At 39.2% G+C, this 25361-nt stretch overlaps 4 protein-coding genes across 4 annotated transcripts in view; 2 read left to right on the plus strand and 2 right to left on the minus strand.

Moving 5' to 3' along the window:
* The first annotated feature begins 790 nt into the window (after positions 1–790).
* Positions 791–2118, plus strand: LOC107583366 (neurofibromin-like). The gene is made up of 4 exons (XM_016269561.1): positions 791–883; positions 958–1104; positions 1510–1656; positions 1908–2118. Exons 1-4 carry the CDS (start codon positions 834–836, stop codon positions 2020–2022), a joined length of 459 nt encoding a protein of 152 aa, XP_016125047.1. The 5' UTR covers positions 791–833; the 3' UTR covers positions 2023–2118.
* A 2808-nt stretch (positions 2119–4926) lies between these two features.
* Positions 4927–7646, minus strand: LOC107583414 (oligodendrocyte-myelin glycoprotein-like). The gene is made up of 2 exons (XM_016269617.1): positions 7627–7646; positions 4927–6166 (listed from the first exon to the last, which is right to left on the minus strand). The coding sequence occupies exons 1-2, from the start codon at positions 7638–7640 to the stop codon at positions 4927–4929; spliced, it is 1254 nt and encodes a 417-aa protein (XP_016125103.1). The 5' UTR covers positions 7641–7646.
* A 5061-nt stretch (positions 7647–12707) lies between these two features.
* LOC107583365 (uncharacterized) lies at positions 12708–15962 on the minus strand. Its single transcript, XM_016269560.1, has 2 exons — positions 15881–15962; positions 12708–13685 (listed from the first exon to the last, which is right to left on the minus strand). The coding sequence occupies exon 2, from the start codon at positions 13679–13681 to the stop codon at positions 13040–13042; it is 642 nt and encodes a 213-aa protein (XP_016125046.1). The 5' UTR covers positions 13682–13685; positions 15881–15962; the 3' UTR covers positions 12708–13039.
* Positions 15963–16729: 767 nt separating this feature from the next.
* The window catches only part of LOC107583359 (neurofibromin-like), a 12000-nt gene continuing 3368 nt past the window's right edge, over positions 16730–25361 (plus strand). The window contains exons 1-16 of the mRNA XM_016269550.1: positions 16730–17005; positions 17093–17307; positions 19877–19938; positions 20055–20196; positions 20396–20497; positions 20578–20718; positions 20974–21100; positions 21185–21316; positions 21434–21569; positions 21661–21818; positions 21930–22052; positions 22126–22244; positions 22491–22591; positions 22669–22811; positions 23036–23082; positions 23238–23454. Coding sequence (XP_016125036.1) covers positions 16738–17005; positions 17093–17307; positions 19877–19938; positions 20055–20196; positions 20396–20497; positions 20578–20718; positions 20974–21100; positions 21185–21316; positions 21434–21569; positions 21661–21818; positions 21930–22052; positions 22126–22244; positions 22491–22591; positions 22669–22811; positions 23036–23082; positions 23238–23454 — 2233 coding nt within the window. The 5' untranslated portion in view covers positions 16730–16737. The remainder of the gene's footprint in view (positions 17006–17092; positions 17308–19876; positions 19939–20054; positions 20197–20395; positions 20498–20577; positions 20719–20973; positions 21101–21184; positions 21317–21433; positions 21570–21660; positions 21819–21929; positions 22053–22125; positions 22245–22490; positions 22592–22668; positions 22812–23035; positions 23083–23237; positions 23455–25361) is intronic.

The raw sequence follows: 25361 nt of genomic DNA on the forward strand, positions 1-25361 counted from the left end.
TGGTGCGATTTCATTCAGATAGTTCCCTCACAGAACCTCATGTTATCCAGTTACTCAACAGATATCATCATATGATCAAGTTCACTTCCAATAAAAAATAATTTAACATGATTTGACTTGGAAATGCTCAGATACATTAATGTGATTATGAATTTTGGTTCTGAATTGAAACTATCCTAATGAAATGGCATATGTTACCTCAGCCATAAAGTCCTTCTTTCACGTTCCTGTGTATTTCTGTGTTTTGGTTTCAGGTGGTTAGCCAGCGTTTCCCACAGAACAGTATTGGAGCTGTAGGAAGTGCAATGTTTCTGCGTTTTGTGAACCCAGCTATAGTCTCTCCATATGAGGCTGGAATTCTCGACAAAAAGCCTCCACCTAGGATGGAAAGGGGCCTTAAACTCACGTCAAAGGTGAGAATTTTTGCATAGAGATAAAATTAATACTACTTTTATAAAAGTTGTCCATGCTGGAAAACAGGTTGTACCAGCTTATGTTGGCCAAGTTGGATTTTGCTGCTTCGATGCTGGTCCAGAAAGGTCTGCCAGGTCAAAAGCAGGTCCATGATCTGGAAAGCCAACCATCTAGAAGGGTTTAATTAATCAATAAGCCACTTAAATAATAGCAACAATGCCTAAAATCACTGCAGTGCATGGCCATGAGTGTTTTATTACTTTAATAGAAGCATGATGAAAGATAATATATTATAATGTACAATAAAGTTGAAGACCAAACGGAAAGATTTGAGGTTTCCATTTTAAACAGACTTGCATTTCATTTGTCAGATGCTGCAAAGTATTGCCAACCATGTTTTGTTCACGAAAGAGGAGCACATGAGGCCGTTTAATGACTTTGTGAAGGGTAATTTTGATGCAGCCAGAAGGTAAGAAAGCGATTAGCGATCTTCAGGATTTAGATCCTCCCACTAGCTAGTTTAAACTTTGGCTTTTCTTGTAGATTTTTCCTGGACATTGCCTCTGACTGTCCGGCGAGCGACTCTCTCAACCACAGCCTGTCCTTCATTAGTGATGGCAATGTTTTGGCCCTGCACAGGCTGCTGTGGAACAACCAAGAGAAAATCGGCCAGTATTTGTCTAGTAACAGGTGAGCTGGTCTGTGAAAGACTTGTTATCATCCAGCTCATGCGGTCTGTATCAGAGAGACTGTTATTGGAAGTGAAAATGCAGCTTAGGCTTTTCTTGGGATTAGATTTTTGGATTTGTGCTCATTCAAATCTCTATATTTGGTTGGGAAGTGATTTGCATTTTTTTACTCTTTTCTAAACTTGTTTCTCTCTGATCTTATTGTATTGGTTAAATACAAGGGTCAGCTGTTTTGTTGTGAAAATTATCATCCATCACTTTGAATGACAGGGTTGTACATTTTATGTCATGCTTTGTATTAATCCTACAGTAAAATATTGTAATGCAAGCATACATTTTTTGATATTTTTTTCAAATCCTCAGTGAAGTTTCAGTTAATCAAAAAATATTTTTCCAAACTCTTCAGGGATCATAAAGCTGTTGGAAGGAGGCCCTTTGATAAGATGGCCACCCTGCTTGCTTACCTGGGTCCCCCAGAACACAAACCTGTGGCAGATACTCATTGGTCCAGCCTGAATCTCACCAGCTCCAAATTTGAGGAGTTTATGACAAGGTAGAGAAGGCTGCTGTTTTTATTTTTATTTATTTAGTTTTTAGTTTTCAGTATGCATGGTATTTTTGCAAGCATAACCATTTTTGCATGGTATGCTAGTTTTCCAGGAAAAAAAATTCTTATTACAGATGAAAGACTTCTTGTCAGTTTGAATTAGTTTTATTTTTCTAACCCAATTATTTAAAGCAGAAGCCCCACTTTTACTTTGCAGTTCATAACTGGAGTCCATAACTGTTTTTATTTTTCTTTAGACACCAGGTGCATGAGAAAGAAGAGTTTAAAGCATTGAAGACTCTTAACATCTTTTACCAGGCTGGAACTTCAAAGAACGGAAACCCTGTGTTTTACTATGTAACTCGCAGGTAAGACTTCATGATACCTGACCGATGGTTGCAAAAGAATTACAAAGGCACACATTGTTCTTTTGTTCAACGTTTTATTGCTTCTAAAAACAATCAGTTAACCAACAACAACATACAGATGCATAGATTTACCTTTGTTGATTAAATTACGAAGATATTACAGCATTTTACAGAAATAAATAAAAAATGTGGTTGTGAATAGTACCAATATTTTTTTTCATATTTGGAATATTTTTCGCTAATATTAAGCAAAAAGCTGTTTGTTACAAGCTGTATAACATCTACGAAAGTTTCATAGCATTTCAGAAAGACTATTAAGTCTCCAAAGAATCTCACATTATTGTCTGCCTTCAAAGCCCAAGGGAGGTTGATGGTCACTGTATCATCTGTAGTAAGCTCAAAGTTATGAACACAAGCAGCGGAAGTTTGAAGCAGCTGGTCACGGAGGAAGTGGAGGAAGCCGAGGAACCGGAGGAACTGCCAATGAGGGCACTGACAGTTCCTTCTTTAGCATTCTGGATTGTGCTGTTTTTGGAGCTGGATGATGTGGTGTTGTTCATAGTCCAAGTCATGCTAGTGGAGTTGCTGGTTGAAATTCCGCTGTTCGTATACTGGTTAGCACCGTTCCCATTTTGATTAGCACCGTTGTTTTTGGCAGTGGTGGTAAATGAAGTAGTAGTGTTTGAACTAAGGACCTGCATACAGCCGAACATCACAACAAGCAGAACCACGCAGATGTCCACTTTTAGAGCCATTTCTCTGATCTGAGAAGAACATAACACAAAAATCATATCAGTATATAGAAGTATTAGCACTTCTTTTTTTATTAGCTCCAAAATGATGTTTAACACACATGAGCAGTTTTTTTTCCGATACAAGATTAATTTATGTTTATAGAGGTTGAGTATCATTCCGAATTGAATTTTAATTTGTGAACACTTTGCTTCATTCCAAAGAAATAATTTAGAGCATAGAACATAGAACAATGTTTAGAACATTCCCCGGGTACTCACCGGCGGTGATCCACGTAAATGATGCTGATGTTTTATCTCTGCGAGTGGTGATGTGCAGTGTCTCTAAACACATGCTGACGCTTTTAATAATGACACCAGTGGAAGAAGTCACATGGTTCTTCAAAAAGGAGGGTCAGTGATGGAAAGATCATGCTGACAAGATTTCTCTTTGTTTAACAAATAGTTTGTTTGCTTTTCATGAGGTATCATGGTGACAATTGGAAGACTGGCTTGAGTTGCTGTGTTTTCTGACAAAAGATTTCCAAATTGGGTCTTATTTTAAAGTTTATATTCCTACATAGCTGGGTAACCTGACTTAACTGTTTATCACTGCCATTAGTAATAACAGGCTTTCTAAATGTTTTGTGTTCTGTCAGAAGAGTCAGCCATGATAATGAAAGGCTGATGCTGAGAAAAATAAACCCTGCTTTCCCAGCTGGAAAATCCTGTTAACATCAGGTTTAAAGCTACATTTTACGTTTTTAGGTAGTTGTGAAGATGGATTACCAGCTGTTTGGAAGCTGAAGGTGCTGGTAGACCATCTTGAATCAAGCATAATGTTTGTCAGTTGTTTTTGGAACATGGCAGGTAGTTTTCTGGTAATTTTAGTGACTGATTTATTACTTTAAATAAAACTTTGTTTTTAAATGACATTCAAATGGAATCCGTTTTGACTATGGATGGACAAGTAATAATATGTTGTAGTCAAGTGGTGAAAGTTTGGCTGGTTTCCATCAGTTATTAACCCCGGCTAGTAAATGCCAGGGTTGTACCCTTATGGCCCAGGTGGCCCAGTAGTGCACAACCTGTCAAAAAGTCTCCATAACAATGCATTGGACTAATTTCGCTGTGTTCTGCTAATTCCTTTGTGTTGTGATAATTTCGTTGTTGTAGCTTGTTTCCATTGTGTTATGCTAATTTTGTTGCGTTGCAGCTCATGTGTTGTGCACTACTGGCCATCATACTTATGTGGACAAAAAGCACATTTCTTTATTGAATTGCATCACAATCTCATCTATGTAATCTGATGAAAATCATTATATTTCATTATATTGATTTGATCATTTGTATTTAAAAAATGTCTTCGATTTTATTGAACAGTGTAGAATTTTGATTAAAAAAGAATGCGTTTTGTTCATGTTTTTATTATTGCAGAAGTATTAACAGAATCATGCATTTAACTTATCATTTTTAAAACAGAATGGATTGTCAGAAGTTAATCTGATTAACATATGAAATACTTCTACACCCATTTCATTTGAACCTGTATGTCCGGTAATGTTTGTTGCTCCACTACATTGGTACATTGTTCTGTTTTGGAAGTTTAAGTCCTTTTAATGTTTTCATAATATGTTAAACATAAACATTATTTGAAAATACTGAGCATGTTATCCATTTGTTAACTAGGGCTGGGACAATAAATCGATGCATCGCGAATCGAGAAATGATTTTCCGAAGGCATCGCGATTCTCTCTTGAATCGATTCTGAGCTTAGTTTTTAATAGCAGATGCGTGCTTTAGAAATAGCCGAATTCTGCTTGCTTCCAGTTCCTTACACATGCACCATTTGAACCTAAAATAATCATTCATAAAGTTTGAAAAGGTTGAAGCGAATTAAAAGGATGTTCACAGTGGGCTGTGTTTACATTAATCTCACATCAAAAGCATAAAAGCCAATGTGCAAGTACATTTAACCACTTACATTACTCTAAACTAGCCTAGAGCGCCATCTGCTGTTAAAAACTAAGCTCAGAATCGATTCGAGAGAGAATCATGATACATTCCGAACATCTCGGAATCGATCCACAAATCGCGATGCATCGATTTATTGTCCCAGCCCTATTGTTAAAATGAATTTATAGTTTGATCGAAGGACCGTGTGACTCGGCTGAGCCTCAGAGCCCTTGCATCATGGCCATCAGGAGGAGCATACAGCAGACTGATGTGTAGAGTGAACCCACACTGCATCCTGAGCTTGTGTTTTGGCTGAGGTTCTGATTGGGTCTCTTCACACTCCGCGTACGGAGAGTGGTGGTCCTGCGGGTGGTGGAGACGGTGGTGACGATGTCACCTGTTGTGACTGGGCCCTCTGTAGTTGAATGAGTATTAGAATGGGAAGCCTCTGAAGTTGAGGTAAAGAGAAAACCATTTCTGAAAGACTCCTGTTCCTTGGTGCTTCTAGATCCTGTTTGGTCATCCCTGGTGTTTAGGAGTGACGTCCCCGACCAGAAGTGTGTGGTGACCGCTTGTACATATGGATGGCTTGGCTCCTCGGTTCCGAAGACATATGGGGACAGCGTGTATGTGCCAAAGTGCCAGCTCCCTGTCCTGGACAGGTGAGCTCCTCCGCAGGTGTGCCAGGTGTGGCAGGGGCAGCCCAACACTCGGGCGGAAGTGTGTTTGGTCCACACCAACAGGTGGCTGATATTGGCAGTTTCTTCACAAGCCCAGGGATTGTCTCCTAGAGTGATGAGCTTCAGACTTTGCAGATGCTCGAATGCCCCTTCCCTGACCGTGGTGAAGCGGTTTGCGTGCAGGTAGAGCCGAGCCAGCCTGTGTAGCCAGTTCAGGGACCCTGGCAGGATCTGGACCAGAGTGTTGTGGGATAGATCCACCACCTCCAGGTTTTGGGGCATGTTGGTAGGTGCCGTCCAGAACTTGTTATGACTAAGATTGAGAGCCTTCAGGTTGGGGAGCGTGTTGTTGATGAAGACCACACGCTCCAGCTTATTGACGGACAGGTCCAGAACTCTGAGGTTCCACTGGTACGCTGTGTCATCCTTGTTAAGTACACGCAGACGGTTTCCTGAGACATTGATTTCCCACAATGCCCGTGGCAGTGAGGCTGGGAAGTGAAGCAGACGGTTATAGGAGATGTCAAGGATGCGCAGATGTGTGAAAGAGCTTAGGTGGTGGTCCAGGTCAGATAGCCGGTTGTGGGTCAGGTTGAGGGATTGAATGTTTCGCTGCAGGCCAATAGGCAGATGCCTAACCCCCCTCCAGGAACAGTCAACTGTCCGATGGCTCTCGCTACAGGAACAAACACTGGGACATTCTGCATGTACGCAAGTACACGTAAGCCACAGCAAGAGCAGGCAGGACATCGCTGCACACATGGGCATCTTCATTGTGTTCCTGTAGACAATTGCAAGAGATTTCTGTTTTTGCTGAATGCTTGTTTGTTTGTTACATGCTATATGCAGGATGCATCCAAAGTTATTTGTGTTTGTAGTATAGTACTAATGTCCATGACTGATTTTTTTTTAAGTGAGTCTGAATATATTGAGTCTAATTACAGAAAGTTTAAAGATTACAGTCTGATTACATGAACTGTGTGATGGCAATGACTATATTAATGTTATTTGTGTCTGATTATAGTAAGTGATAGAAATCTGATTATAATGCACATTAAATTGAAAATGAATCTGATAATAGTGTGTTGTATAGTAAGTAATGACAATCAGTCTGAACTTTAGTGAATCTTATTATATTGAGTGATTAGGTCTAATGACAGAAAGTCAGATTAATGTGAGTGCTGATACGTTTGATTTATGCTATTTGTGTCTGATTATAGTAAGTGATAGAAATCTGATTATAATGAAAATGAGTCTGATAACAGTGTGTTGTTTAGCAAGTTATGACAGTCAGTCTGAACTTTAGTGAACCTGATTATATTGAGTGACTGGGACTGATGACAGTAAGTCAGATTAATGTGAGTGCTGATACGTTTGATTTATGCTATTTGTGTCTGATTATACTGATGAATTGAGTATATAAATTTGGTAATAAGTGAGTAATGCAATTTTGAGTAATGCAATCTGTATGATTTTTGTAACTAGTGTAAACTGTCTCATAACGAAGATGAAATTTAGTGTCTGACCTTTGTGAGTCTGATGACAGTGTGTCTGATGCTACGTAATTATGGTGAGTCCAAATTTGATTATATTGAGTGACTGATTAGGCCTGATGACAGTAAGTCTGATTAATGTGAGTGATGCAAACGAGTCTGACTATATTGAGTAATGCAATTTGTGTCTGATTATAATGGGGATGAAAGTGTCTGACCTCGGTGAATCTCATTATTGTATGTCTGATGCCACCTAATGACTATGAGTGAACTTTAGTGAATTTGAATATAGTATGTGATTAAAATGGCAGTGTTTATTCTGATTATAGTGAGTGGCAGCAGTGACGCTGATTATAGTTTGTGTTGATAGTAAATCTAATTATAGTGAGTGATGGCTGTGAGTCTTATATAATCTTTGCGAATTATGACAAAAAGTATTTTTATGTGTTCTGCCTCTTTTGTTTGCAGTTGTGAGGCTAGTCAAAGCATTGGCATAAATTCTGAGATTGACAATCAGTGTTACACATGCAAACGTACAGCAGAGAGATGTGAAGGTCTTCATGCAGCGGCTCTGCAGATCTGCCTGCACCTAGTTCTGCTTGACTCTCTAAGCACGCGCTTGGAACAAACAGCATTTATATATAATGTGCATAAAAGCTTGTTCATATCATGCCACACAACCTGAAAATGTGTGATTGTGAGTCTAATCCTTCCTCAGGCAAACCTTGCTGCATTGTGAATTACTTACCTTCTCCTTGTCATCACTCTGTGCTCGTTTTTCCTGTCCTCTTTCAGTTTCTCTCCATCCCTCACCTCTTTTTTTTCTTGCTTGATCTTCAGATTAACACAGCTATGATCTCTTATTTTTTATGCTATTCTTGTTTTATGCTGCAGTAAAATCCAAATCCAAATCTCTGTGCAGGTCCCTTTCTGGGATCACTATGATAGCAGAGGAGAGAGAGAGGCAGGGAGGGGAGATGTAGTAGAGCCAATGCCCTGGTACAAGAAAGAGAGAGAGGAAGTGCTGACATCTCTGTTTCCTCTTTTGGATTCCCTCATTCAGCATCCATTTCCTCTGCTTTCTTTTCTGCTCTCTCCCCCTCCCTCTTTCCTGTTTTCATTCTTTCTTCAGTCATTAAGCAACACTTAACCTGTAATTCAGGTCTGAACATGTTTTGTCTGAGTTTTAAATGACTGGGATGTATGATGAAAAATACTAATTCCAACTGGGAAAAAATTCTAAAATTAACACCATTTCTGATCTAGCAGAAATTTCAATAAAGTCCTAATTTTATGAATTTTGTTATTCTGATTATGCTGTTGTCTTCTCAGTATGAGTACCATACTGTCATCTCCGTTTAATGCATTTTACCATGTTTTAGTCAGTTGCTCTCAGATTTTCCCACACAATCAGCACATACTGTAAAACTCGGTGTTTAAATTAAAACACTAATAATGAAGCAGTTCTTAATTCTTAGTGTAATTCCTAGCACGCGTTTTGGTAACTGATTTAAAGTTCCTCACCATTGTGTCCTTGGCCGGGGCAGGTGTGTGTGTGCGCGTTTTGAACAAAAGAGCACTGGTACAGAACCTTTCCAGTGCCACTCTCTATTTCTCTCTCCTCCTCTCCCTCTTTTTTCTCAATCGCTTCATTCTTTCAGAGCCTGCTAATGCTGCCCAGTAATGACACATCCTCTGCCTACTAATGTAGCTTTGCTCTGTGTGTGTGTGTGTGTATGTGTGAGTGTATGATGCTTTATATTGTGTGTGTCAAGCAGAAATGGCATAGTCAGACAATTTAGCTAAATCCATCTGCACTCAGCTCTTATTTTACCTGTGCTGACTAGTTTCTTCGCTTAGTTCATTGATCTGTTCATCCCAAACACAAATCCTCACTCCATTTCGAATGATTCTGTGGCATGTGGCATTTTGATGTGAGCCAAGCAAAAGGGAAAGTCAGCTGGAGGTCTTTGGTTAGAGAAGATGGTCATTACCACATGACGTATATATATATATTATTTTTTACATGTATTCAACTTTCCATTGTATATTATAAAGTGAATTAACATTTTTCAACAAGGTCTTCTTTGTTTTAGCGAATCATAATAATATTACTTAAAACACAGGTTAAGAAATGGCATAGTCAGACAATTTAGCTAAATCCATCTGCACTCAGCTCTTATTTTACCTGTGCTGACTAGTTTCTTCCCTTAGTTCATTGATCTGTTCATCCCAAACACAAATCCTCACTCCATTTCGAATGATTCTGTGGCATGTGGCATTTTGATGTGAGCCAAGCAAAAGGGAAAGTCAGCTGGAGGTCTTTGGTTAGAGAAGATGGTCATTATATATATATATTATTTTTTACATGTATTCAACTTTCCATTGTATATTATAAAGTGAATTAACATTTTTCAACAAGGTCTTCTTTGTTTTAGCGAATCATAATAATATTACTTAAAACACAGGTTTGTAAATAGCTTTTTTATTAAAACAATAAAAAAATACAATCACACAATCTCAACGTGTATATAATATATTAACGCTCATTTGTTCATGTAAAGTTAAGTGTTTGCATATGCAAGACATGAACATGTTGTGTGGAAGTTTGTGACTCACTGAGGAGTCTGTAGAATTGGTTAATTCAGAATTTATTAGCTTAAAAAAAAGCTGTCATGTTGAGGGTAAGAATTAGAGAGTGCCCTGGGTTGTGACATCCTCATATTTATACAAGGTTTTTGTGTTGTTGCTTGAGGGCGATAGTCTCATGAACATCACTGTTTTCCCGCTTTGTCTTTTTGATGTTCTCTTTCCTCATCTGTATTGCAGTGTGTGAACTGCTGTTCTGCAAGACTGAATGATATGTTCCCCACAGGAGGGGAGGACCTGCTACCCACATGTTGCTCCCCCAGTGTCGGGCTTGCCATCTTCTCCATATTACCCGAAGCAAGATTACTATTATCAGCAACATGAGGCACCCAAAAGTGAAGAGTAATCCAAAAATATCTATGCAAGTTTTCGTTTCCTCTTCTATTGCGGTATTAGCTGATTTGTGTGTTGGTAAAATAAATGTCTTGGGTTTTTGTGAAACCGTTCTAGTTGTAGCTATATGAGTTGTCGTACTTGGTTTGCGCCCACTCATGCTTCGTGTTGGTTTGTCCATCTCGGTTAGCAGATCACTATTGGTGTAATTTTCCTTTGGCATTGAATCTGATGTAGGTCCTTGATTTGCCGAGTCTGATCGAGACTCTTCTGTTTCAGTGGGTTGGATATTGGACCGTTTTGTTGAAATCCAGGATGGATTTTCCTGTGTTCTTGATGTCAGAAATCCATGTCTCACGACTGATGTGGTATGAATATGTTTTTCTGAAGGATTTGGAGTGAACATCATAATGAGCTTTTCTCTGGAGACTGGAATAGTTTGAGATGATCGCACTCCATCTGTGGGAGCTTGAGTTGATGTGTCCTTTACCAACGTGAAACTTGCATGGGACTTCATTTTGCCAAGGATTGTATATTTGTTTGTCGTGCGCTTTGATTGTGTTTTTGCTTTACTCTGATAGGTTATGAATGATGTGGTATCCTGTAGACTAATGCCTGGTGGCAGAGAAGTGTCCTCTGGTCCTTTTAAGTAAACTAAATTATTCTCTGTCAGGTTTGAAAGAGGTGATGTGGAAGCTGTTTTGCTGCTTCCTAATGTATCGTTTGTTAGACTGTGAGTGTTTGTTGTCATAAATGGTTGCATTACACTGTCTCTAGAAGATTTAGCTGTATTTGTTGTGTCTTTTTCAGTGTGCTGATTAGGCTCTTCTGTCGATTTGGGTTTATGGTGTTCTGGATCTGATGTGGACTCACTGAGATCTGAACTGGGGCTGTCTTCTGTCAGCAGAAGTGAAGTGGAGTCTTGGATATGCTGCTTCAGTGTGAATATAGGTGTTGTATGTTTTGAAACTCTCCAATGTGTGGCCGTCACAAGCCAGTTGGATTTCCCATTTTGCCAAGTTACAGAAAGTGTGTGTGGAGGATTTTTTATGATTTCAGGCTTGTCTGTTGATAAAGTTGTTTGTTTCGTCCTTGCAGGTGGAGTGGTTTTTGAAATGCTTTGCACCATTCCATTGGCCAGTGTTATTTTGGGTTGCTCATTCTTTGTCATTTGTGGAAGTGAAGTTGCTTGCAGGTTGTCATTTTCCATTGTTGATGCAAGTATGTCATTATTTGAAATGTGTGGGTCTATGGCAGATTGTAGTGGAGTTTTCTGTTGAACTCTGTATGTTGTGGCCTGATTTAGGGTGGACATGAGAACAGTGGGTTGTACAATTTTCTGACTAGGTTTTGTAATTTTCTGTTTGGGGCTCTGGAAATGTTGCATTGAATGTTTGACTCGTTGTGGTGCTCCTGACTGGGTGTTTTTTTGTGACTCTTGTGGTGGCAGATCAGTGGGAAAAGACATTATAGCTGTAGAATCATTTGTACCAATTATTCCAATTGAACGAATGATGGGTTTGGGAATTTTGTGTTGAGTTGATTCTTCAGCTAGTTCTGAATCTCCTGATTGAGTTGTTTTCTGTGAGTCTGGTAATGATGATTGAATGGGGAAAGATGCCACAGCTGTAGAGTTTTTCATATCAGTAAAACCAGTGAAGTGGTCGATTTGTTCATGTATGGCCATTGAAGAATGTTCTTCTGCTGCTTTGGAGGAGATTTTGGTAGTGAATATTGTGGAATCCAGGATGTGTTGCTCTGTAACTTCACTGGGATCAATAATTGTCTGTTTTGTGGTCTGGAAACGGTGAGCTGATTGTTCAGAAAGTTGTGAATCTCCTGATTGAGTTGTTTCCTGTGAGTCTGGTATGGGGTAGAACGCCATAGATGTAGAGTTATTTTTTGTACCATTAATATCAGTGAAGTGGTCGATTTGTTCATGAAGGGCAATTGAAGAAGGTTCCTCTGCTTTAGAGGAAATTTTCATAGAGAATATTGTGGAATCAAAGATGTGTTGGTCTGTAACTTCACTTGGTTCTATAAATTTCTGTTTTGTGGTCTGGACGTGTTGAACTGGTTGTTCAACAAGTTGTGAATCTCCTGATTGAGTTGTTTTCTGTGACTCTGGTAATAATGATTGAGTGGGGAGAGACACCATAGCTGTAGAATTATTAGTACCATTAATACCAGTGAATTGGTCTATCTGTTCATGTATGGCAATTGTAGAAGGTTCTTCAGCTGCAGTGGAGGGAATTTTACATGTGGTGGAATCAGGGATGTGTTGCTCTATAACTTGATTGGGTTCTGTAATCTTCTGTATTGTGGTCTGGAGTCGTTGAGTTGATTGTTCCACTAGTTGTAAATCTTCTAATTGAGTTGTTTTCTGTGAATCTAGCGATGATGGTTCAGTGGGGAAAGAGGCCATAGCTGTAGAGTCATTTGTACTAGTCATACTGATGGAATGAGTGCTTTGTTCCTGTATGGGAGCTGAAGATGGTTTGACCTCGATCTCCATGTTCTTTGGCCCTTCTGATGTTGTAAATTCCAGTTTGTCTGGTCTCATCGTTAATGGTTTGATGGTGTTTGTATCGTTGTAAACTTCGTTCACAAGTCTCCATAACATATAGAAAGCATAAGCTTTTTCTGGTAAACGTAATGCATGTTGTAGGTTTAAGTTCTGTCTTCTCACTCGTGACCTTTTCGCACCTTCTCCACCCTTCCACTGAAGTGTGTCTGCGTTGGTGGGGTCAGAGTTTGTGGTCGAAGAGATGCTCAGTGACAGCAAAATGGCCAACAAATAAAAGAACAAACAAGGTCTATGTAGCTCCACTTTTTAAGGATGTTTAAAGATTTATTTTTAGGTGACAACAAAATACAGATGTATTATTTAAAATACAGACAACATAAATGCACACATATGAAACATGGTCATACAATATTGTTATAGCCTAAAATAAGGAGAGCCGATGTGGAGAGTGACAGGCTTATTTGCAGTATTTTCAGTGCTTTAGAATTTTTTACTTTCAGAATTTTACTATAGAATACAATAGAATTTTATACTTTCATATTTCAGACCTTCTTCTTGAGTCTTTTGCAGTAGAGAACAGTTAAAGCTTAAGCAGGTGCAGACTTGAAATGCCACCAGGGGGAGTTGTGACACCAGAAGTGTCTGATCGTGATCACACCCCTGTGTCGGAGCTCTCTGGTGCTTTTGTATCAGGCTCAGGACTGTTCTCTTGGGTGATGTCTCCATTTGGGTCCTTCACAGGCGGCTCAGTGCTGGGCTGCTCTGTGTCATTCTTCTCCTCAGTCTTGTTCTCCTGATCCTCTCTACTCTCCTCTTGTGCTGTGGTGACCTCTGATAGCATGACGCAAGTCTCAGTTGGGTGTCTGTCCACTTGGCCTTCATCCAGGAATGGTGATTTACTCTTCTCTCTTCTGGCATGTCGGTCAGTGCTGTCGTAACGAGGCTGGAGACTAGAGATAATTCCTCTCAGGTGACAAACCTGACTGGCGCATATCAGTGTGGTCAGCAACAATGCCAAGCAGCCCACTGTGAGAGCAGCCACAATCAGTTCCAGGTGGTATTTACCAGTTGGTAGAAAGAAAATACAGTGTCCTTCCTCAGGTTTAGGCGTGGCCTGAGTGCAGACTGTAGATGTCGCAGTGTTTAGGTTTGATGTCTCTCTGATATTGTTGGATGTTGGCGTGGGGTCACTTGTCACAGACGTGTTATTTTCTGTTGCATTTGTGGGGTTAGGATGTGGCGTTCCGAAGAGCAATGCAAAATACACAAAACAAACTGTTCTGGGACTTATCATGGTTCTGCAAGACATAAGAGAAAGGAAAGGTTTTGTTTTTTTACTTTCTGTTCAATTTTTATGTTTCGCATTATTTATATATACTTGCCATTTTTCTAGAGATTCATCTTCAAAATCAAATGAATGTTTTCAATAATATTGTAATCTACTAATTCAAAAATTATTGGTGACATTCAGTGTCAAAAACAAGTGTATAAATCTTATTTTGCGGATGTTCATGTATGTATAAATGTATCAAATTCAATTATATTCAATTATATACACACGTGGTCAGAATTGTTGGTACCCTTGGTAAATATGATCAAAGAAGGCTGTGAAAATCTTTTGATCTTTTATTTTAAAAAATCACAAAAATCTAACCTTCATTGGAGAATAAGAATTTAAAATGGGGGGAAATATCATTATGAAATAAATGTTTTTTCTCAAATACATGTTGGACACAATTACTGGTACCCCTAGAAATTCTTATGAGTAAAATATATCTGAAATATATTCCCATTCATATTCATAACTTTGAGCACACCAGCGTGATAATGAACATGAAATTATCCAGCCATGGCTTCCTGTTTCACAGAAATATAAACACAATGAAAACCAAAAAAAAACAAATAATATATTTCTGATGTGCAGCAAAAGATAATTGAGCTTCACAAATTAGTGAAGTGGCTTTAAGAAAAGAGCTAGAGCAGTGAAGATTTCCATTTCCACCATCAGGTCAATAATTAAGAATTTCCAATCAACATAAAATGTTATGAATCTGCCTGGAAGAGGACGTGTGTCTATATCGTCCTAATGCACGGTGAGGAGGAGAGTTTGAGTGGCTAAAGACTCTCCAAGGACCACAGCTGGAGAATTGCAGAAAATAGTTCTCGGGGTCAGAAAACCTTATTGTCAAACAGCACCTACACCACATGCTGTTTGGGAGGGCTTCAAGAAAAAAAAATCAAGAAAAGAAAATGCTTTCACCAAAAACAATCTCCAGCATATTCAGTTGTTAGTCACGACTGGAACTTCAAACGGGACTGGCTTCTATGGTCAGATGTAACTAAAAAAATTGCTTTTTAGCAGCAAACCCTCAAGATGGAGTAAAAAGTACCCCATGTGTACAATGAAATGTACTGTTGTATTTTTAATGTTGTGGGCCTATATTTCTGCTGGAGGTCCTGGACATCTTGTTTAGACACATGGCATCATTGATTCTATCAAATACCAACAGATACAAAATCAAAAAGTGACTGACTCTGTTAGAAATCTTATAATGGGCCATGTTTGGATCTTCCAACCGGACAATAATCCAAAAATAAACCTTAAAAACAACACAAAAATGGGTCACTGGGCACAAAACCAAGCTTCTGCCCTGGCCATTCCAGTTCCCTGACCTGCACCTTATAGAAAATAAGTGTGTTGAACTGAAGAGGAGAAGCACCATCATGGAGCTGGGAATCTGAAGGATCTCACTGGGCACAAAACCAAGCTTCTGCCCTGGCCATTCCAGTTCCCTGACCTGCACCTTATAGAAAATAAGTGTGTTGAACTGAAGAGGAGAAGCACCATCATGGAGCTGGGAATCTGAAGGATCTGGAGAGATTCTGGATGAATGAATGGTCTCTGTTCTCTTGTCAGGTGTTCTCTAACCTCATCAGGCATTATAGGAGAAAACTCCTATACTATTTTGGTTTCAAAAAGTATTGAATAAAAGGGTACCGTTAATTGTGTCCAATGTGCATTAGAGAAAAACATTTATTTCATCATGATATTTCCCCCCATTTTAAATTCTTATTATCCAATGAAAGGTTAAATTTTTGTGAATTTTTATGAATTTGAATTAACAATGCAGATTTATTTTCACAGCCTTCTTTGATCATATTTACCAAGGGTATATATATAAATATATATATATATATACATTTAATGTTGTTTGTTTGATATTTTTTCTTGCTTAGCTCTTCATGTAGAATGTATGTTTTAAATGTACACATTTTCATAAATTTTTGAGATATCCACAGTGTGCATCATGAAACTTAGTATGTTAGGAACTATATATACTTTTATATACATTAATTTATATACCATTTATCACTTAAATCTATAAACTTTCATTAATTTTTGTAAGACTTTGGGTCATTATTTTATTAAATTACTGAAATGAAATTGAGGAGCTTGATCCTCATAGATAAAACAAAATAAATGGTTTCTTACCTTTTCGGTCTGTTACTGGATTGTTCTGATGTACTGTTATCTGAAGAGGCTCGAATGACTGCGCGAGAGTGTATGCAAGCCGTAAAATTTAAAAGCCCCGTGTGAGAATCAGATGTGGTTTGGTTGGTTTCTTTCTCTCTCGCTGTTGTTCTTACTCTCTTTAACCACCTTATCTGTTTCTATTTCTCTCACTTTGTCATGAGAGATAGTGATCATGGACTTTTGGTTGGTTCATTGTGCTCAGCTGGGTTCTGTGAACTAGACAAACTTAACCTCTCAATAATTCATTCAAACTAATTCTTCAAAAAATTTCCAAGCAGAACAATCCTAAAAGCTGTTTTTTTTTTTTTGTTAATGGGAAAAGGAAATATGTTTTCTTCAGTGTTCCTTTGTGTATTGTGCTCTTCAGTGTTAATTCAGTATTATTTATATTCATTTTTATATGTTCTATTATATATACAGTTTTATATTTATATATATATTTTTATATATTTTAGTATTTATTATACTATACATTTATTATGCATATTTAATTTTTTTTCAGTTTTTTTCTAAGTTTTAGTTTCAGTAAGTCTTATTCTTATTTCACTTTTAGATTCAGTAATTTTAGTACTTCAACTTACTTTCAGTTAGTTGCCAAGGCAGCAGTTATAAGTTTTTCAACTATTTTAACCTATTTATATAATGTTGAATATTCAGCATTGTATTTTGTTTTATTTAAGCTTTATTTATTTACATTTTTATTATTTTTCATTTTAGTTTACCATCACAACACTGGAATTCTCTCATCTAAATTTACCGTGGGTTTTATGTGAATTAAATTTTGTCTTTGTGCTGATCCACAGGTGATCATTCGGATGTGTAAAATCATCGACAAGACGTGTCTATCACCCACACCAACATTGGAGCAGCACCTGATGTGGGATGATATCGCTATCCTGGCCAGGTACATGCTTATGCTGTCCTTCAACAACTCTCTGGATGTTGCCGCCCACCTGCCCTACCTCTTCCATGTCGTGACCCTGCTGGTGGCCACGGGGCCTCTTTCGCTGCGGGCATCCACGCATGGCCTGGTTATCAACATCATCCACTCCCTCTGCACATGCTCCCAGCTGAGTTTCAGCGGTAAGATGACATTTTTGCCCTAGAGAGATGTTTTCATGGATCAGTGATTTATTGATTACTGAAGTGCCTTGTTCTTCTGCTGTGCAGAGGAGACCAAGCAGGTGTTGCGTCTAAGTCTGACAGAGTTCTCCCTGCCAAAGTTCTACCTGCTGTTCGGCATCAGCAAGGTCAAATCAGCTGCGGTCATCGCCTTTCGTTCCAGCTACAGGGATCGTTCGTTTCCTCCGGGCTCCTACGAGAGAGAGACCTTTGCTCTGTCATCCCTGGAGACGGTCACAGAGGCATTGCTGGAGATCATGGAGGTATGTCATACTTCATAAGCAGCAAGTGAATAATCACATTTCTTCCGTCTTAAGTAGACTAGTGATGAGGGAAAGACTTTTGCGCTGGGTAGCCTCACCCAAAATGTCATTGGTCAAAAATTCCCACTCTGTATAGGGGTGGTTCATTGCGATTTCACTTTTTTAACGTTAGTTAGTGTGTAATGTTGCTGTTTGAGCACAAACAATATCTGCAAAGTTATGAAGCTGAAAGTTCAATGCAAACGGAAATATCGTCTTTTAAAATTCTGGCAGTTGAATGCCTACAAAAACGGCTGGTAGGGACTACAACAAGTTACTTCCTGGGTTCGTGACATCACAAACCCAGATAAACCCCGCCCTCGGGAAAAGGCAGCAAAGGGAGCGAGGCCATGCTGCGCTGCTTTAGAGAAGAGGACGAGAAAACTAGGGGAGCACGTAAAAATCTATTCATATATGAATCGCGATTCTGTCTTCTAACGATTCTAATGGATTCACAAGTTTCAAAATCAATGTTCAAAAGCAGCGGTTCTCAATCCTGTTCCTTCAGCTCAGCTCCAACAATGAACTGTTCCAATTATACACTTATTTTCACATAGCTATGAGAAGCATTAAACATGGACGCGCATGCGTTTGCCGTACTGTATTAAAGCTTTAATCAGGATAAAACCGTATATTAAAAGCTAACATAAGCAGTAGCATTTACAACAGCGTATCTAAAAGTATGAGACAACAAACAAACAAAAAACATAGGCCCACCATTAAAAGCCGTGCTTGCACAGGTTCTGCACGATCCTCTTCAATAATATCCTCTGCTTCTCAATCGAGCTCAAACTGATAAGCGATATTAACGATGCCGTTGTTTACAATACAACCGGAGCACATGCGCTGAGGCGAGGGACGGGACGTTTAGACGCGCACTAGAGGCGTTTTAGGCAATCACAACACACTGGGCTAGCTAACCAATCAGAGCCCATCGCCTATTTCTGAGGGCGGGGCTTCATAAAAGCAGGAAAAGATCAGTCAGTTTCTCAGAGAAGGGACAGAGCGGTGTGGAATAAAGGTAAATTATGTGAAAAATAATGCGTTTTTTTTTTTTTTACGAAGCATTAACACGTTAGACTGCACCCCATAAACACAATCAAGCCTAGAAAAAACCCAGTGAACCACCCCTTTAATATCAGAATTTTGTTGCTTTGCACAGCATTTTGTATTTATTGTGGGCACTTGTTTCTTTGTTAAAGGGCTAGTTCACCCAGAAATTAGAATTCTGTCTTTAATTACTCACCCTCATCTCGTTCCAAACCCGTAAGGCCTGTGTAATATGTGTAAAATGTGACACATTTGCTTTGAACTATTTTTATTGTAATATCAGTTTAATTATTTTGATGGTACCCTTTAAACAGCTGTTGATAAGTGACTCTGCAACTACATATCAACTAGCGGTCATTAGAGTATTAGTATGTCTGCTACTGTAAATATTTGCTTTATTATATACACTTTATTTTGATGGTCAAACAACAGATAAACTGACTATAAGTGTCTTTGCAAGTATGTCAACTTATTCTACCATACTAGATTCTACCATTCTTGAGCATACTAATACTCTAATGAGAGTTAGTTGACATGTAGGTGCAAAGTTGCTTATAGTCGATTGATTAAGGGGACCATCAAAATAAAATGTAACCATATAAAACATTGCATTTTTTTCAGTAAAGCTCACATCAGTTAATTAACATTAGCTCCACAGGAAACACTCAACATCTAACCACTCACAAGCGGTAGTAAGATACTGTGCAGATCTTAAATAAACAATGTCAAGATATGATACAGTCCATTATTCTGTAAATGTAGTAGATTTAATATGGTGTTCATTGTGTGTTATAAATAATCATACTCTTAAACTTATAACCACAAATACGTAAGTATTATGATGTATTATAACTGTTGTTATGATTATTCATGAGTTGATATAACATATTATAAGTTTTTTTATAATGCATTATACATTCATTATAATGCCTTAAGAATACCCTTATAATGTATTATAAATACGGGCTTCATAGAAAGTGTTACCGATATTTTTGATGAAATCCGAGAGCTTTCTGACCCTCCATAGACAGCAATGCAACTACCACGTTTAAGGCCCAGAAAGGCAGTAAGGACATCATTAAAATGGTCCATGTGACATCAGTGGTGCAACTGTAATTTTATGAAGCTATATTTTTTGGTGCGCAAAGAAAACAAAAATATCTATTTTATTCAACAATTTCTTCTCTTCTGTGTTCACAACAGTACCATGACGCATTTTCTTTTTTGGGTGAACTATCCCTTTAGGTTGGTTTTGCAGTGTTCTTTTTAAAGAAATTGCTAGCAGTTCTGTTAGCAGTAACTGCTCTGTTTTCACAGGAAATGGTTGTTTAGTTAAAACACTTTTTTAATACTCAGACCTTAAAACGACGATCAAATTGTATGCGTCTGTTTGTTTCATTTCTCTATATATTTCTCTGCTTGCTGTAAAGCATTACGTACTTGTTAAAAGTGTTAAAGGGTTTTTCCCTTTGTGTTTTAGGCATGTATGAGGGACATTCCAGGCTGTAAATGGCTGGACCAGTGGACCGATCTGGCTCAGAAGTATGTAAACACTGCTCTGTATTGATGAATTTTTAAATAATTTACTAAGAAACCAAAGTTTAAGTTCACTGTTATGTGTTCAAGTTAGATTCACGATGTGTGTGTTTAATGTGCAGGTTTGCATTTCAATACAATCCGTCCCTGCAGCCGCGGGCTCTTGTGGTGTTTGGTTGCATCAGTAAACTGGTCACACACACTCAAATTAAACAAATCATACGGATCCTGAGCAAGGCCAGCCCTCTCCTCAGCATCGACCGGGTGAGAACCTGTCTAAACTGTCAGTCTTACTTTCAAACATGAACATGGGCTTGCCATAAAAATAAGTTCCAATCCATAAGCTGTATTGTGTACGGTTATTGCTCTGCTCTGGAAAGTAGTACATTTTGATGTGTGCTGATCGTCTTGGGTGATAATGTCGCCGTCTAGCTTTGCAGTAACTGTTTTTTTTTTCCCTCAGGGTTTAGAGAGCTGCCTGAAGGGTCCTGATAACTATAACAGCCAGGTGCTGATCGAAGCTACCGTCATTGCCCTCACTAAACTACAGCCTCTGCTCAACAAGGTCTCAAATTACAGTGTTCTTCTAGATATGACTGTGTGTGTGAGAATGTCTGACTTATTTCACTATGTGGTGTCGCTCAGGACTCACCGATGCACAAAGCACTATTCTGGGTTGCTGTGGCTGTGCTGCAGTTGGATGAGGTGAATCTGTACTCCGCTGGAACTGCTCTGCTGGAACAGAACCTACACACACTCGATAGTCTGCGAGTCTTCAATGACAAGGTTCTAATATAACACTCTCACATGTCAAATTGTAGCACATATACAAACATGCGTATGCCCATGGAAACCACCCGTTACTGGCCACCTTCGGTTACAGAATAAATGAATCATGGGTGACACATACACTTGGAAATAGGGTAGTTATTTTGTAGATTACATTGTAGCATGCTATTTTCATATTAAAGACACGACTATACAGAATATTTGACTAGTGAACTAGTGAAGGCAAAAGGATTTGTCTTGTTTATCTCTCAGAGTCCTGAGGAGGTTTTCATGGAGATTCGTCAGCCTCTGGAATGGCACTGTAAACAGATGGACCATTTTGTTGGTCTCAACTTCAGCTCCAACTTTAATTTCGCTTTGGTCGGGCACCTGCTGAAAGGTATTGAGTGGGTTTTATGCAGAAATATTTAAACGTTGCGTGTGTTTGTTGGGAAACTATCACATTTCTGTTTGGTTTTGGCAGGGTTTAGACACCCATCTCCCACCACAGTGGCACGCACCATCCGGATCCTGCACATACTGTTGGCCTTGGTTGGAAAACACCTGAACTGTGATAAGTTTGAGGTGAACACAGAGAGCGTTGCATATCTGGCAGGTAAGGAAACCACTGCTATCTCCCCTTTCTTTCTCTGTCTTCTCTCGTTTATGTCTTTACATGAGTTATTTAGGGTTCAGTGGAGTGGGTAATGTTTGTGTATGTGCATTTGAATAGCTCTCCTCCCAGTGTCAGAGGAAGTGCGTAGCCGCTGCAGCCTGAAACACAGGAAGTTGTTGCTCCTCTCTAATTTTAACATGGAGAATGCTCCCATGGATACATACTCCATACATCATGAGGATCCTAGCTGCAGGTACCACCTAGACAGCAGATTACACTATCACCTTTTGTAAAATGCAAACTTTTTGCTTCCAAGTTCAAAAAGCATGATCTTTGTAATCCAGAACGCTGTGGGAAAGCCAGCTGTGGGCATCCCCAAAGGCCTCAGAGCGGTACTTGGTGGCCCAGTACCCCATAGTGGGGCAGATCAGCCCAAGAACACGCAAATCCATGAGCCTGGACATGGGGCAACCTTCCCAGGTCAACTCCAAGATGCTTCTAGGTAACTCCATTTTGCATTGTCATAAATATAGATTTTGTATAAACTCAATGCTTTTTATTATTAGATAAGTTTGTATTAGTGGATGTTATGGTCTTATATTTTTTCTCTTAGGTACCAGAAAAAGTTTTGACCACCTGATATCAGACAGCAAAGCACCGAAGAGGCCTGAAATGGAATCTGGTATCACAACACCGCCCAAGATGAGAAGAGTGGCTGAAAACGAATATGAAATTGGTGAGGGCCACAAACAAGTGAAATGATTCTCAATGTTTGCATCCATTTATAACTTTTTGTTTTCTCTCGAAAGAAACCCAGAGAATCTCGCATCACCACCTCCGGAAGGTCTCGGTGACTGAGTCCAACATCCTGCTAAATGAGGAAGTTCTCACAGATCCCAAAATCCAGGCGCTACTTCTTACAGTGCTGGTAATGTCTTTCTTTCTCAGAATGAATAAGGAACATTAGTTTCACTTCCTCATTCACAGATTAGTTTGCATATAGAATTTAAATATTTGTTACTTTTTCTTATTTTTATCATTTTCTGTTCCTCTGAAGTCTTGCGTGTCGCTTCCTGCCCCCCACCTCCCATCTGCCATTATCTTTAAACACCCATCCAAACCTTCATCCTCTGAATTTTGACTCATCTATATGAATGATTCAATGATTTTTCAGGCCACTCAGGTGAAAAACACATCGGATGAATTTGAGCAGAGGATCTTGTATGAGTTTCTAGCTGAGGCCAGTGTTGTCTTCCCAAAGGTCTTTCCTGTCGTGTAAGTCCAACTGCAATGCATTTGACACAGAATGATGAAATAAGGCTCTCATTGTTGTATGTTGTCTTTTGTTTCAGTCACAACCTCTTGGACTCAAAGATTAATACTTTGCTGTCGCTGTGTCAGGACCCAAATCTTCTGAACCCAGTCCATGGAATTGTGCAGAGTGTAGTTTATCATGAAGAGTCGCCACCTCAGTACCAAACGTCCTACCTGCAGAGTAAAGCAGCACACATCTCTACTACACATGCACATTTCTGTAGAACCGCTATCAGAGTCTAAACCTTGTTTTGGGTTTAATTTGATAATTGAACAGAGTCAAAATGATCTTCCCTGGATCAGTGCATGTCAGAGTCTGTGAATGTGGCTGAAAGAGTGGTCAGTGTGTGTGACTGGAGGATAATATCTTTACTTATCTTTTACTTTCCTTCCTTACCTCCACAGCTTTTGGGTTTAATGGACTCTGGAGGTTTGCTGGTCCTTTCTCTAAGGTATGTGACACTGAATTTGCTCTCAAAATGTTAAGAGGAAAACATTGACCATAATCAGTTACTTTACCGGAGTTTTAGAATTAACACATTTAATGGATAAAGATGATATTATTCTATATTATCTCCAGAAATATGAGCTTCTCTTTGTTCCACAGCAAACTCAGTTCCCAGACTATGCGGAGCTGATTGTCAAGTTTCTGGATGCACTGATTGACACCTATCTGCCGGGCATCGATGACGAAACGAGCGAGGAGGGTCTGCGCACACCCACCTCTCCATACCCTCCACCTGTTCAGAGCCAGCTCAGCATCACTGCCAACCTCAACCTCTCCAATTCAATGACCTCACTGGCCACCTCCCAGCATGCACCAGGTCGGTATATAAGATTATTTATTTTAAGGTGTCTCTCACTTTTACTGTCTCTCTGTCACAACTGTTTTTCGCAGATCAAGCATGATTGTCACTTTTTACAAGCTGGTTAGAGGAAAAAAAGCTGATCACGTAGTGTGAAGTTCTCTGACTCGCACTTCCTGCTTCGTTTTAACCATTTTTCAATCTCTCTGCACCCTGCTCAGTGCTCGGTAATTTATATTTAAACTCTTACTTTGCAGCAGATGAACCCTTCCACAGTGACTTAACCAAGTGCAATGCAGAAGTTTCAAGCCACAGTTTGTGTCCACGTTTTTAAACAAAAATAAACATGATAACAAAATCATCGATCAGAACATAGTTGAGGTTTAATATACAGTACAGGTTTGGGCCAGTGAGATTTTGATGTGGTGCTAGTCTGCCCGGTGCAAGGTGTTGCTTGTTTAGAAGAGATAGGATTTGCCAAAGGTGACTTGTGTTAGTTAGACAGTGTTACTTTGTCCATGACACCATGAATAAACCTAAAGAGCTTTCTGTGTAGATGGCAGATGTCTTTGTAGTAACAAAGTTTTTTAATGTATTATTTGCCATTTTGCCGCCTTATGTAAAGTGTTTGTTTTTAGTTTACTTCACATGCATGTGGACAATGTTTGAAAAATAATAATTTTTAATAATGTTTATTTATTTTAAGTTACTTTTTTATTTTTATAGTTATGGTTACACTTCTGTTGTTTTTCTTTTTTTTTTGGTGGACTACGATAGTTAAGACAATTTTTTTTTCTTTATGTGCAGCGCATATGATATATGCTTTAAATCTATTGGCTGACCCATAGTATACAGCACACACTGCCTCTGTTATAGCAACAGTTTTGATGCCTTTTGTGTGTGCTTTTTATAACATTTGTATAATCTGAGCATGATATATCTTGTTGGTATGTATGACTGAAAGGTCATCCACCAACTTCAATTTAAAATTTACACTTAAAGGAGTCATATGATGTTGCTAAAAAGAACATTATTTTGTGTATTTGGTGTAATGAAATGTGTTTATGCCGTTTAAGGTTAAAAAAACACATTATTTTCCACATACTGTACATTATTGTTTCTCCTCTATGCCCCGCCTTTCTGAAACAAGTCGATTTTTACAAAGCTCATCGGTCTGAAAAGCGAGGTGTGCTGTGATTGGCCAGCTATCCAGTGTGTTGTGATTGGCCGAATACCTCAAGCGTGTGACGGAAATGTTACGCCCCTTACCATATTGTGATGCCGTGTCCAGCCGGAGCGACGAGACAAAAACATTAAAACCCATTATAAACGAGGCATTTGTTGCATCCAGTGGGGACATACAGTAATTATGGATTATAATGATTTATACTGTCTTTTTATGCGTTGCTTTGCATCTCGCCGCGTAAACATAAAACCATGTCTGCATTTGTAATCGGAGAAATGACGAACAACAAGCCCTACTCTACACTGCTCAAAACTCGCGATTCGGCAGGCTTGAGTGAGGAACGGCCGGTGGGCTTGAGAACGGCGCAGCTGGCGGATTCGACAAAGGAGCGGCCGGTGGGCTTGCGGCAACCTCATGTGACGACCCCGTACTGGACTCCGCTTCGTCCACGGTGAAAGCCGATCTGGCGATCCACAGCGCGAAGTTGATGTATTTCCTCAGCAACCAGCACAGTATCAGCTCTAGGCATGACAAAGCAGATATCATCCTCTTTTGGAAGACCAAAAGCTTTCACAACGAAACACACTTCACGACATGGCGGCAGCAACAATTCTACAGCGAGAATAAAAGTTACGCCTTCTTTCTTTGCGTGAACATTTGGGCGGCGTTATGCAAATCTTCCCACATCGTGACATAGATATGTGGGGGCGTGTTAGAACGAGCCGTTTTAGGTAGGTGT

The sequence above is a fragment of the Sinocyclocheilus grahami genome, unplaced genomic scaffold (assembly GCF_001515645.1).
Source record: "Sinocyclocheilus grahami isolate Dianchi unplaced genomic scaffold, SAMN03320097.WGS_v1.1 scaffold53.1, whole genome shotgun sequence".
In the NCBI taxonomy this organism is placed as follows: domain Eukaryota; kingdom Metazoa; phylum Chordata; class Actinopteri; order Cypriniformes; family Cyprinidae; genus Sinocyclocheilus; species Sinocyclocheilus grahami.

Coding starts and splice junctions, on each gene's coding strand:
- LOC107583366 (XM_016269561.1), top strand. CDS start 834: ATGAGGCCGTTTAATGACTTTGTGAAGGGTAATTTTGATGCAGCCAGA. Junction 884..957: donor AATTTTGATGCAGCCAGAAG/GTAAGAAAGCGA, acceptor CTTTTCTTGTAG/ATTTTTCCTGGACATTGCCT. Junction 1,105..1,509: donor CAGTATTTGTCTAGTAACAG/GTGAGCTGGTCT, acceptor CAAACTCTTCAG/GGATCATAAAGCTGTTGGAA.
- LOC107583365 (XM_016269560.1), bottom strand. CDS start 13,681: ATGATAAGTCCCAGAACAGTTTGTTTTGTGTATTTTGCATTGCTCTTC.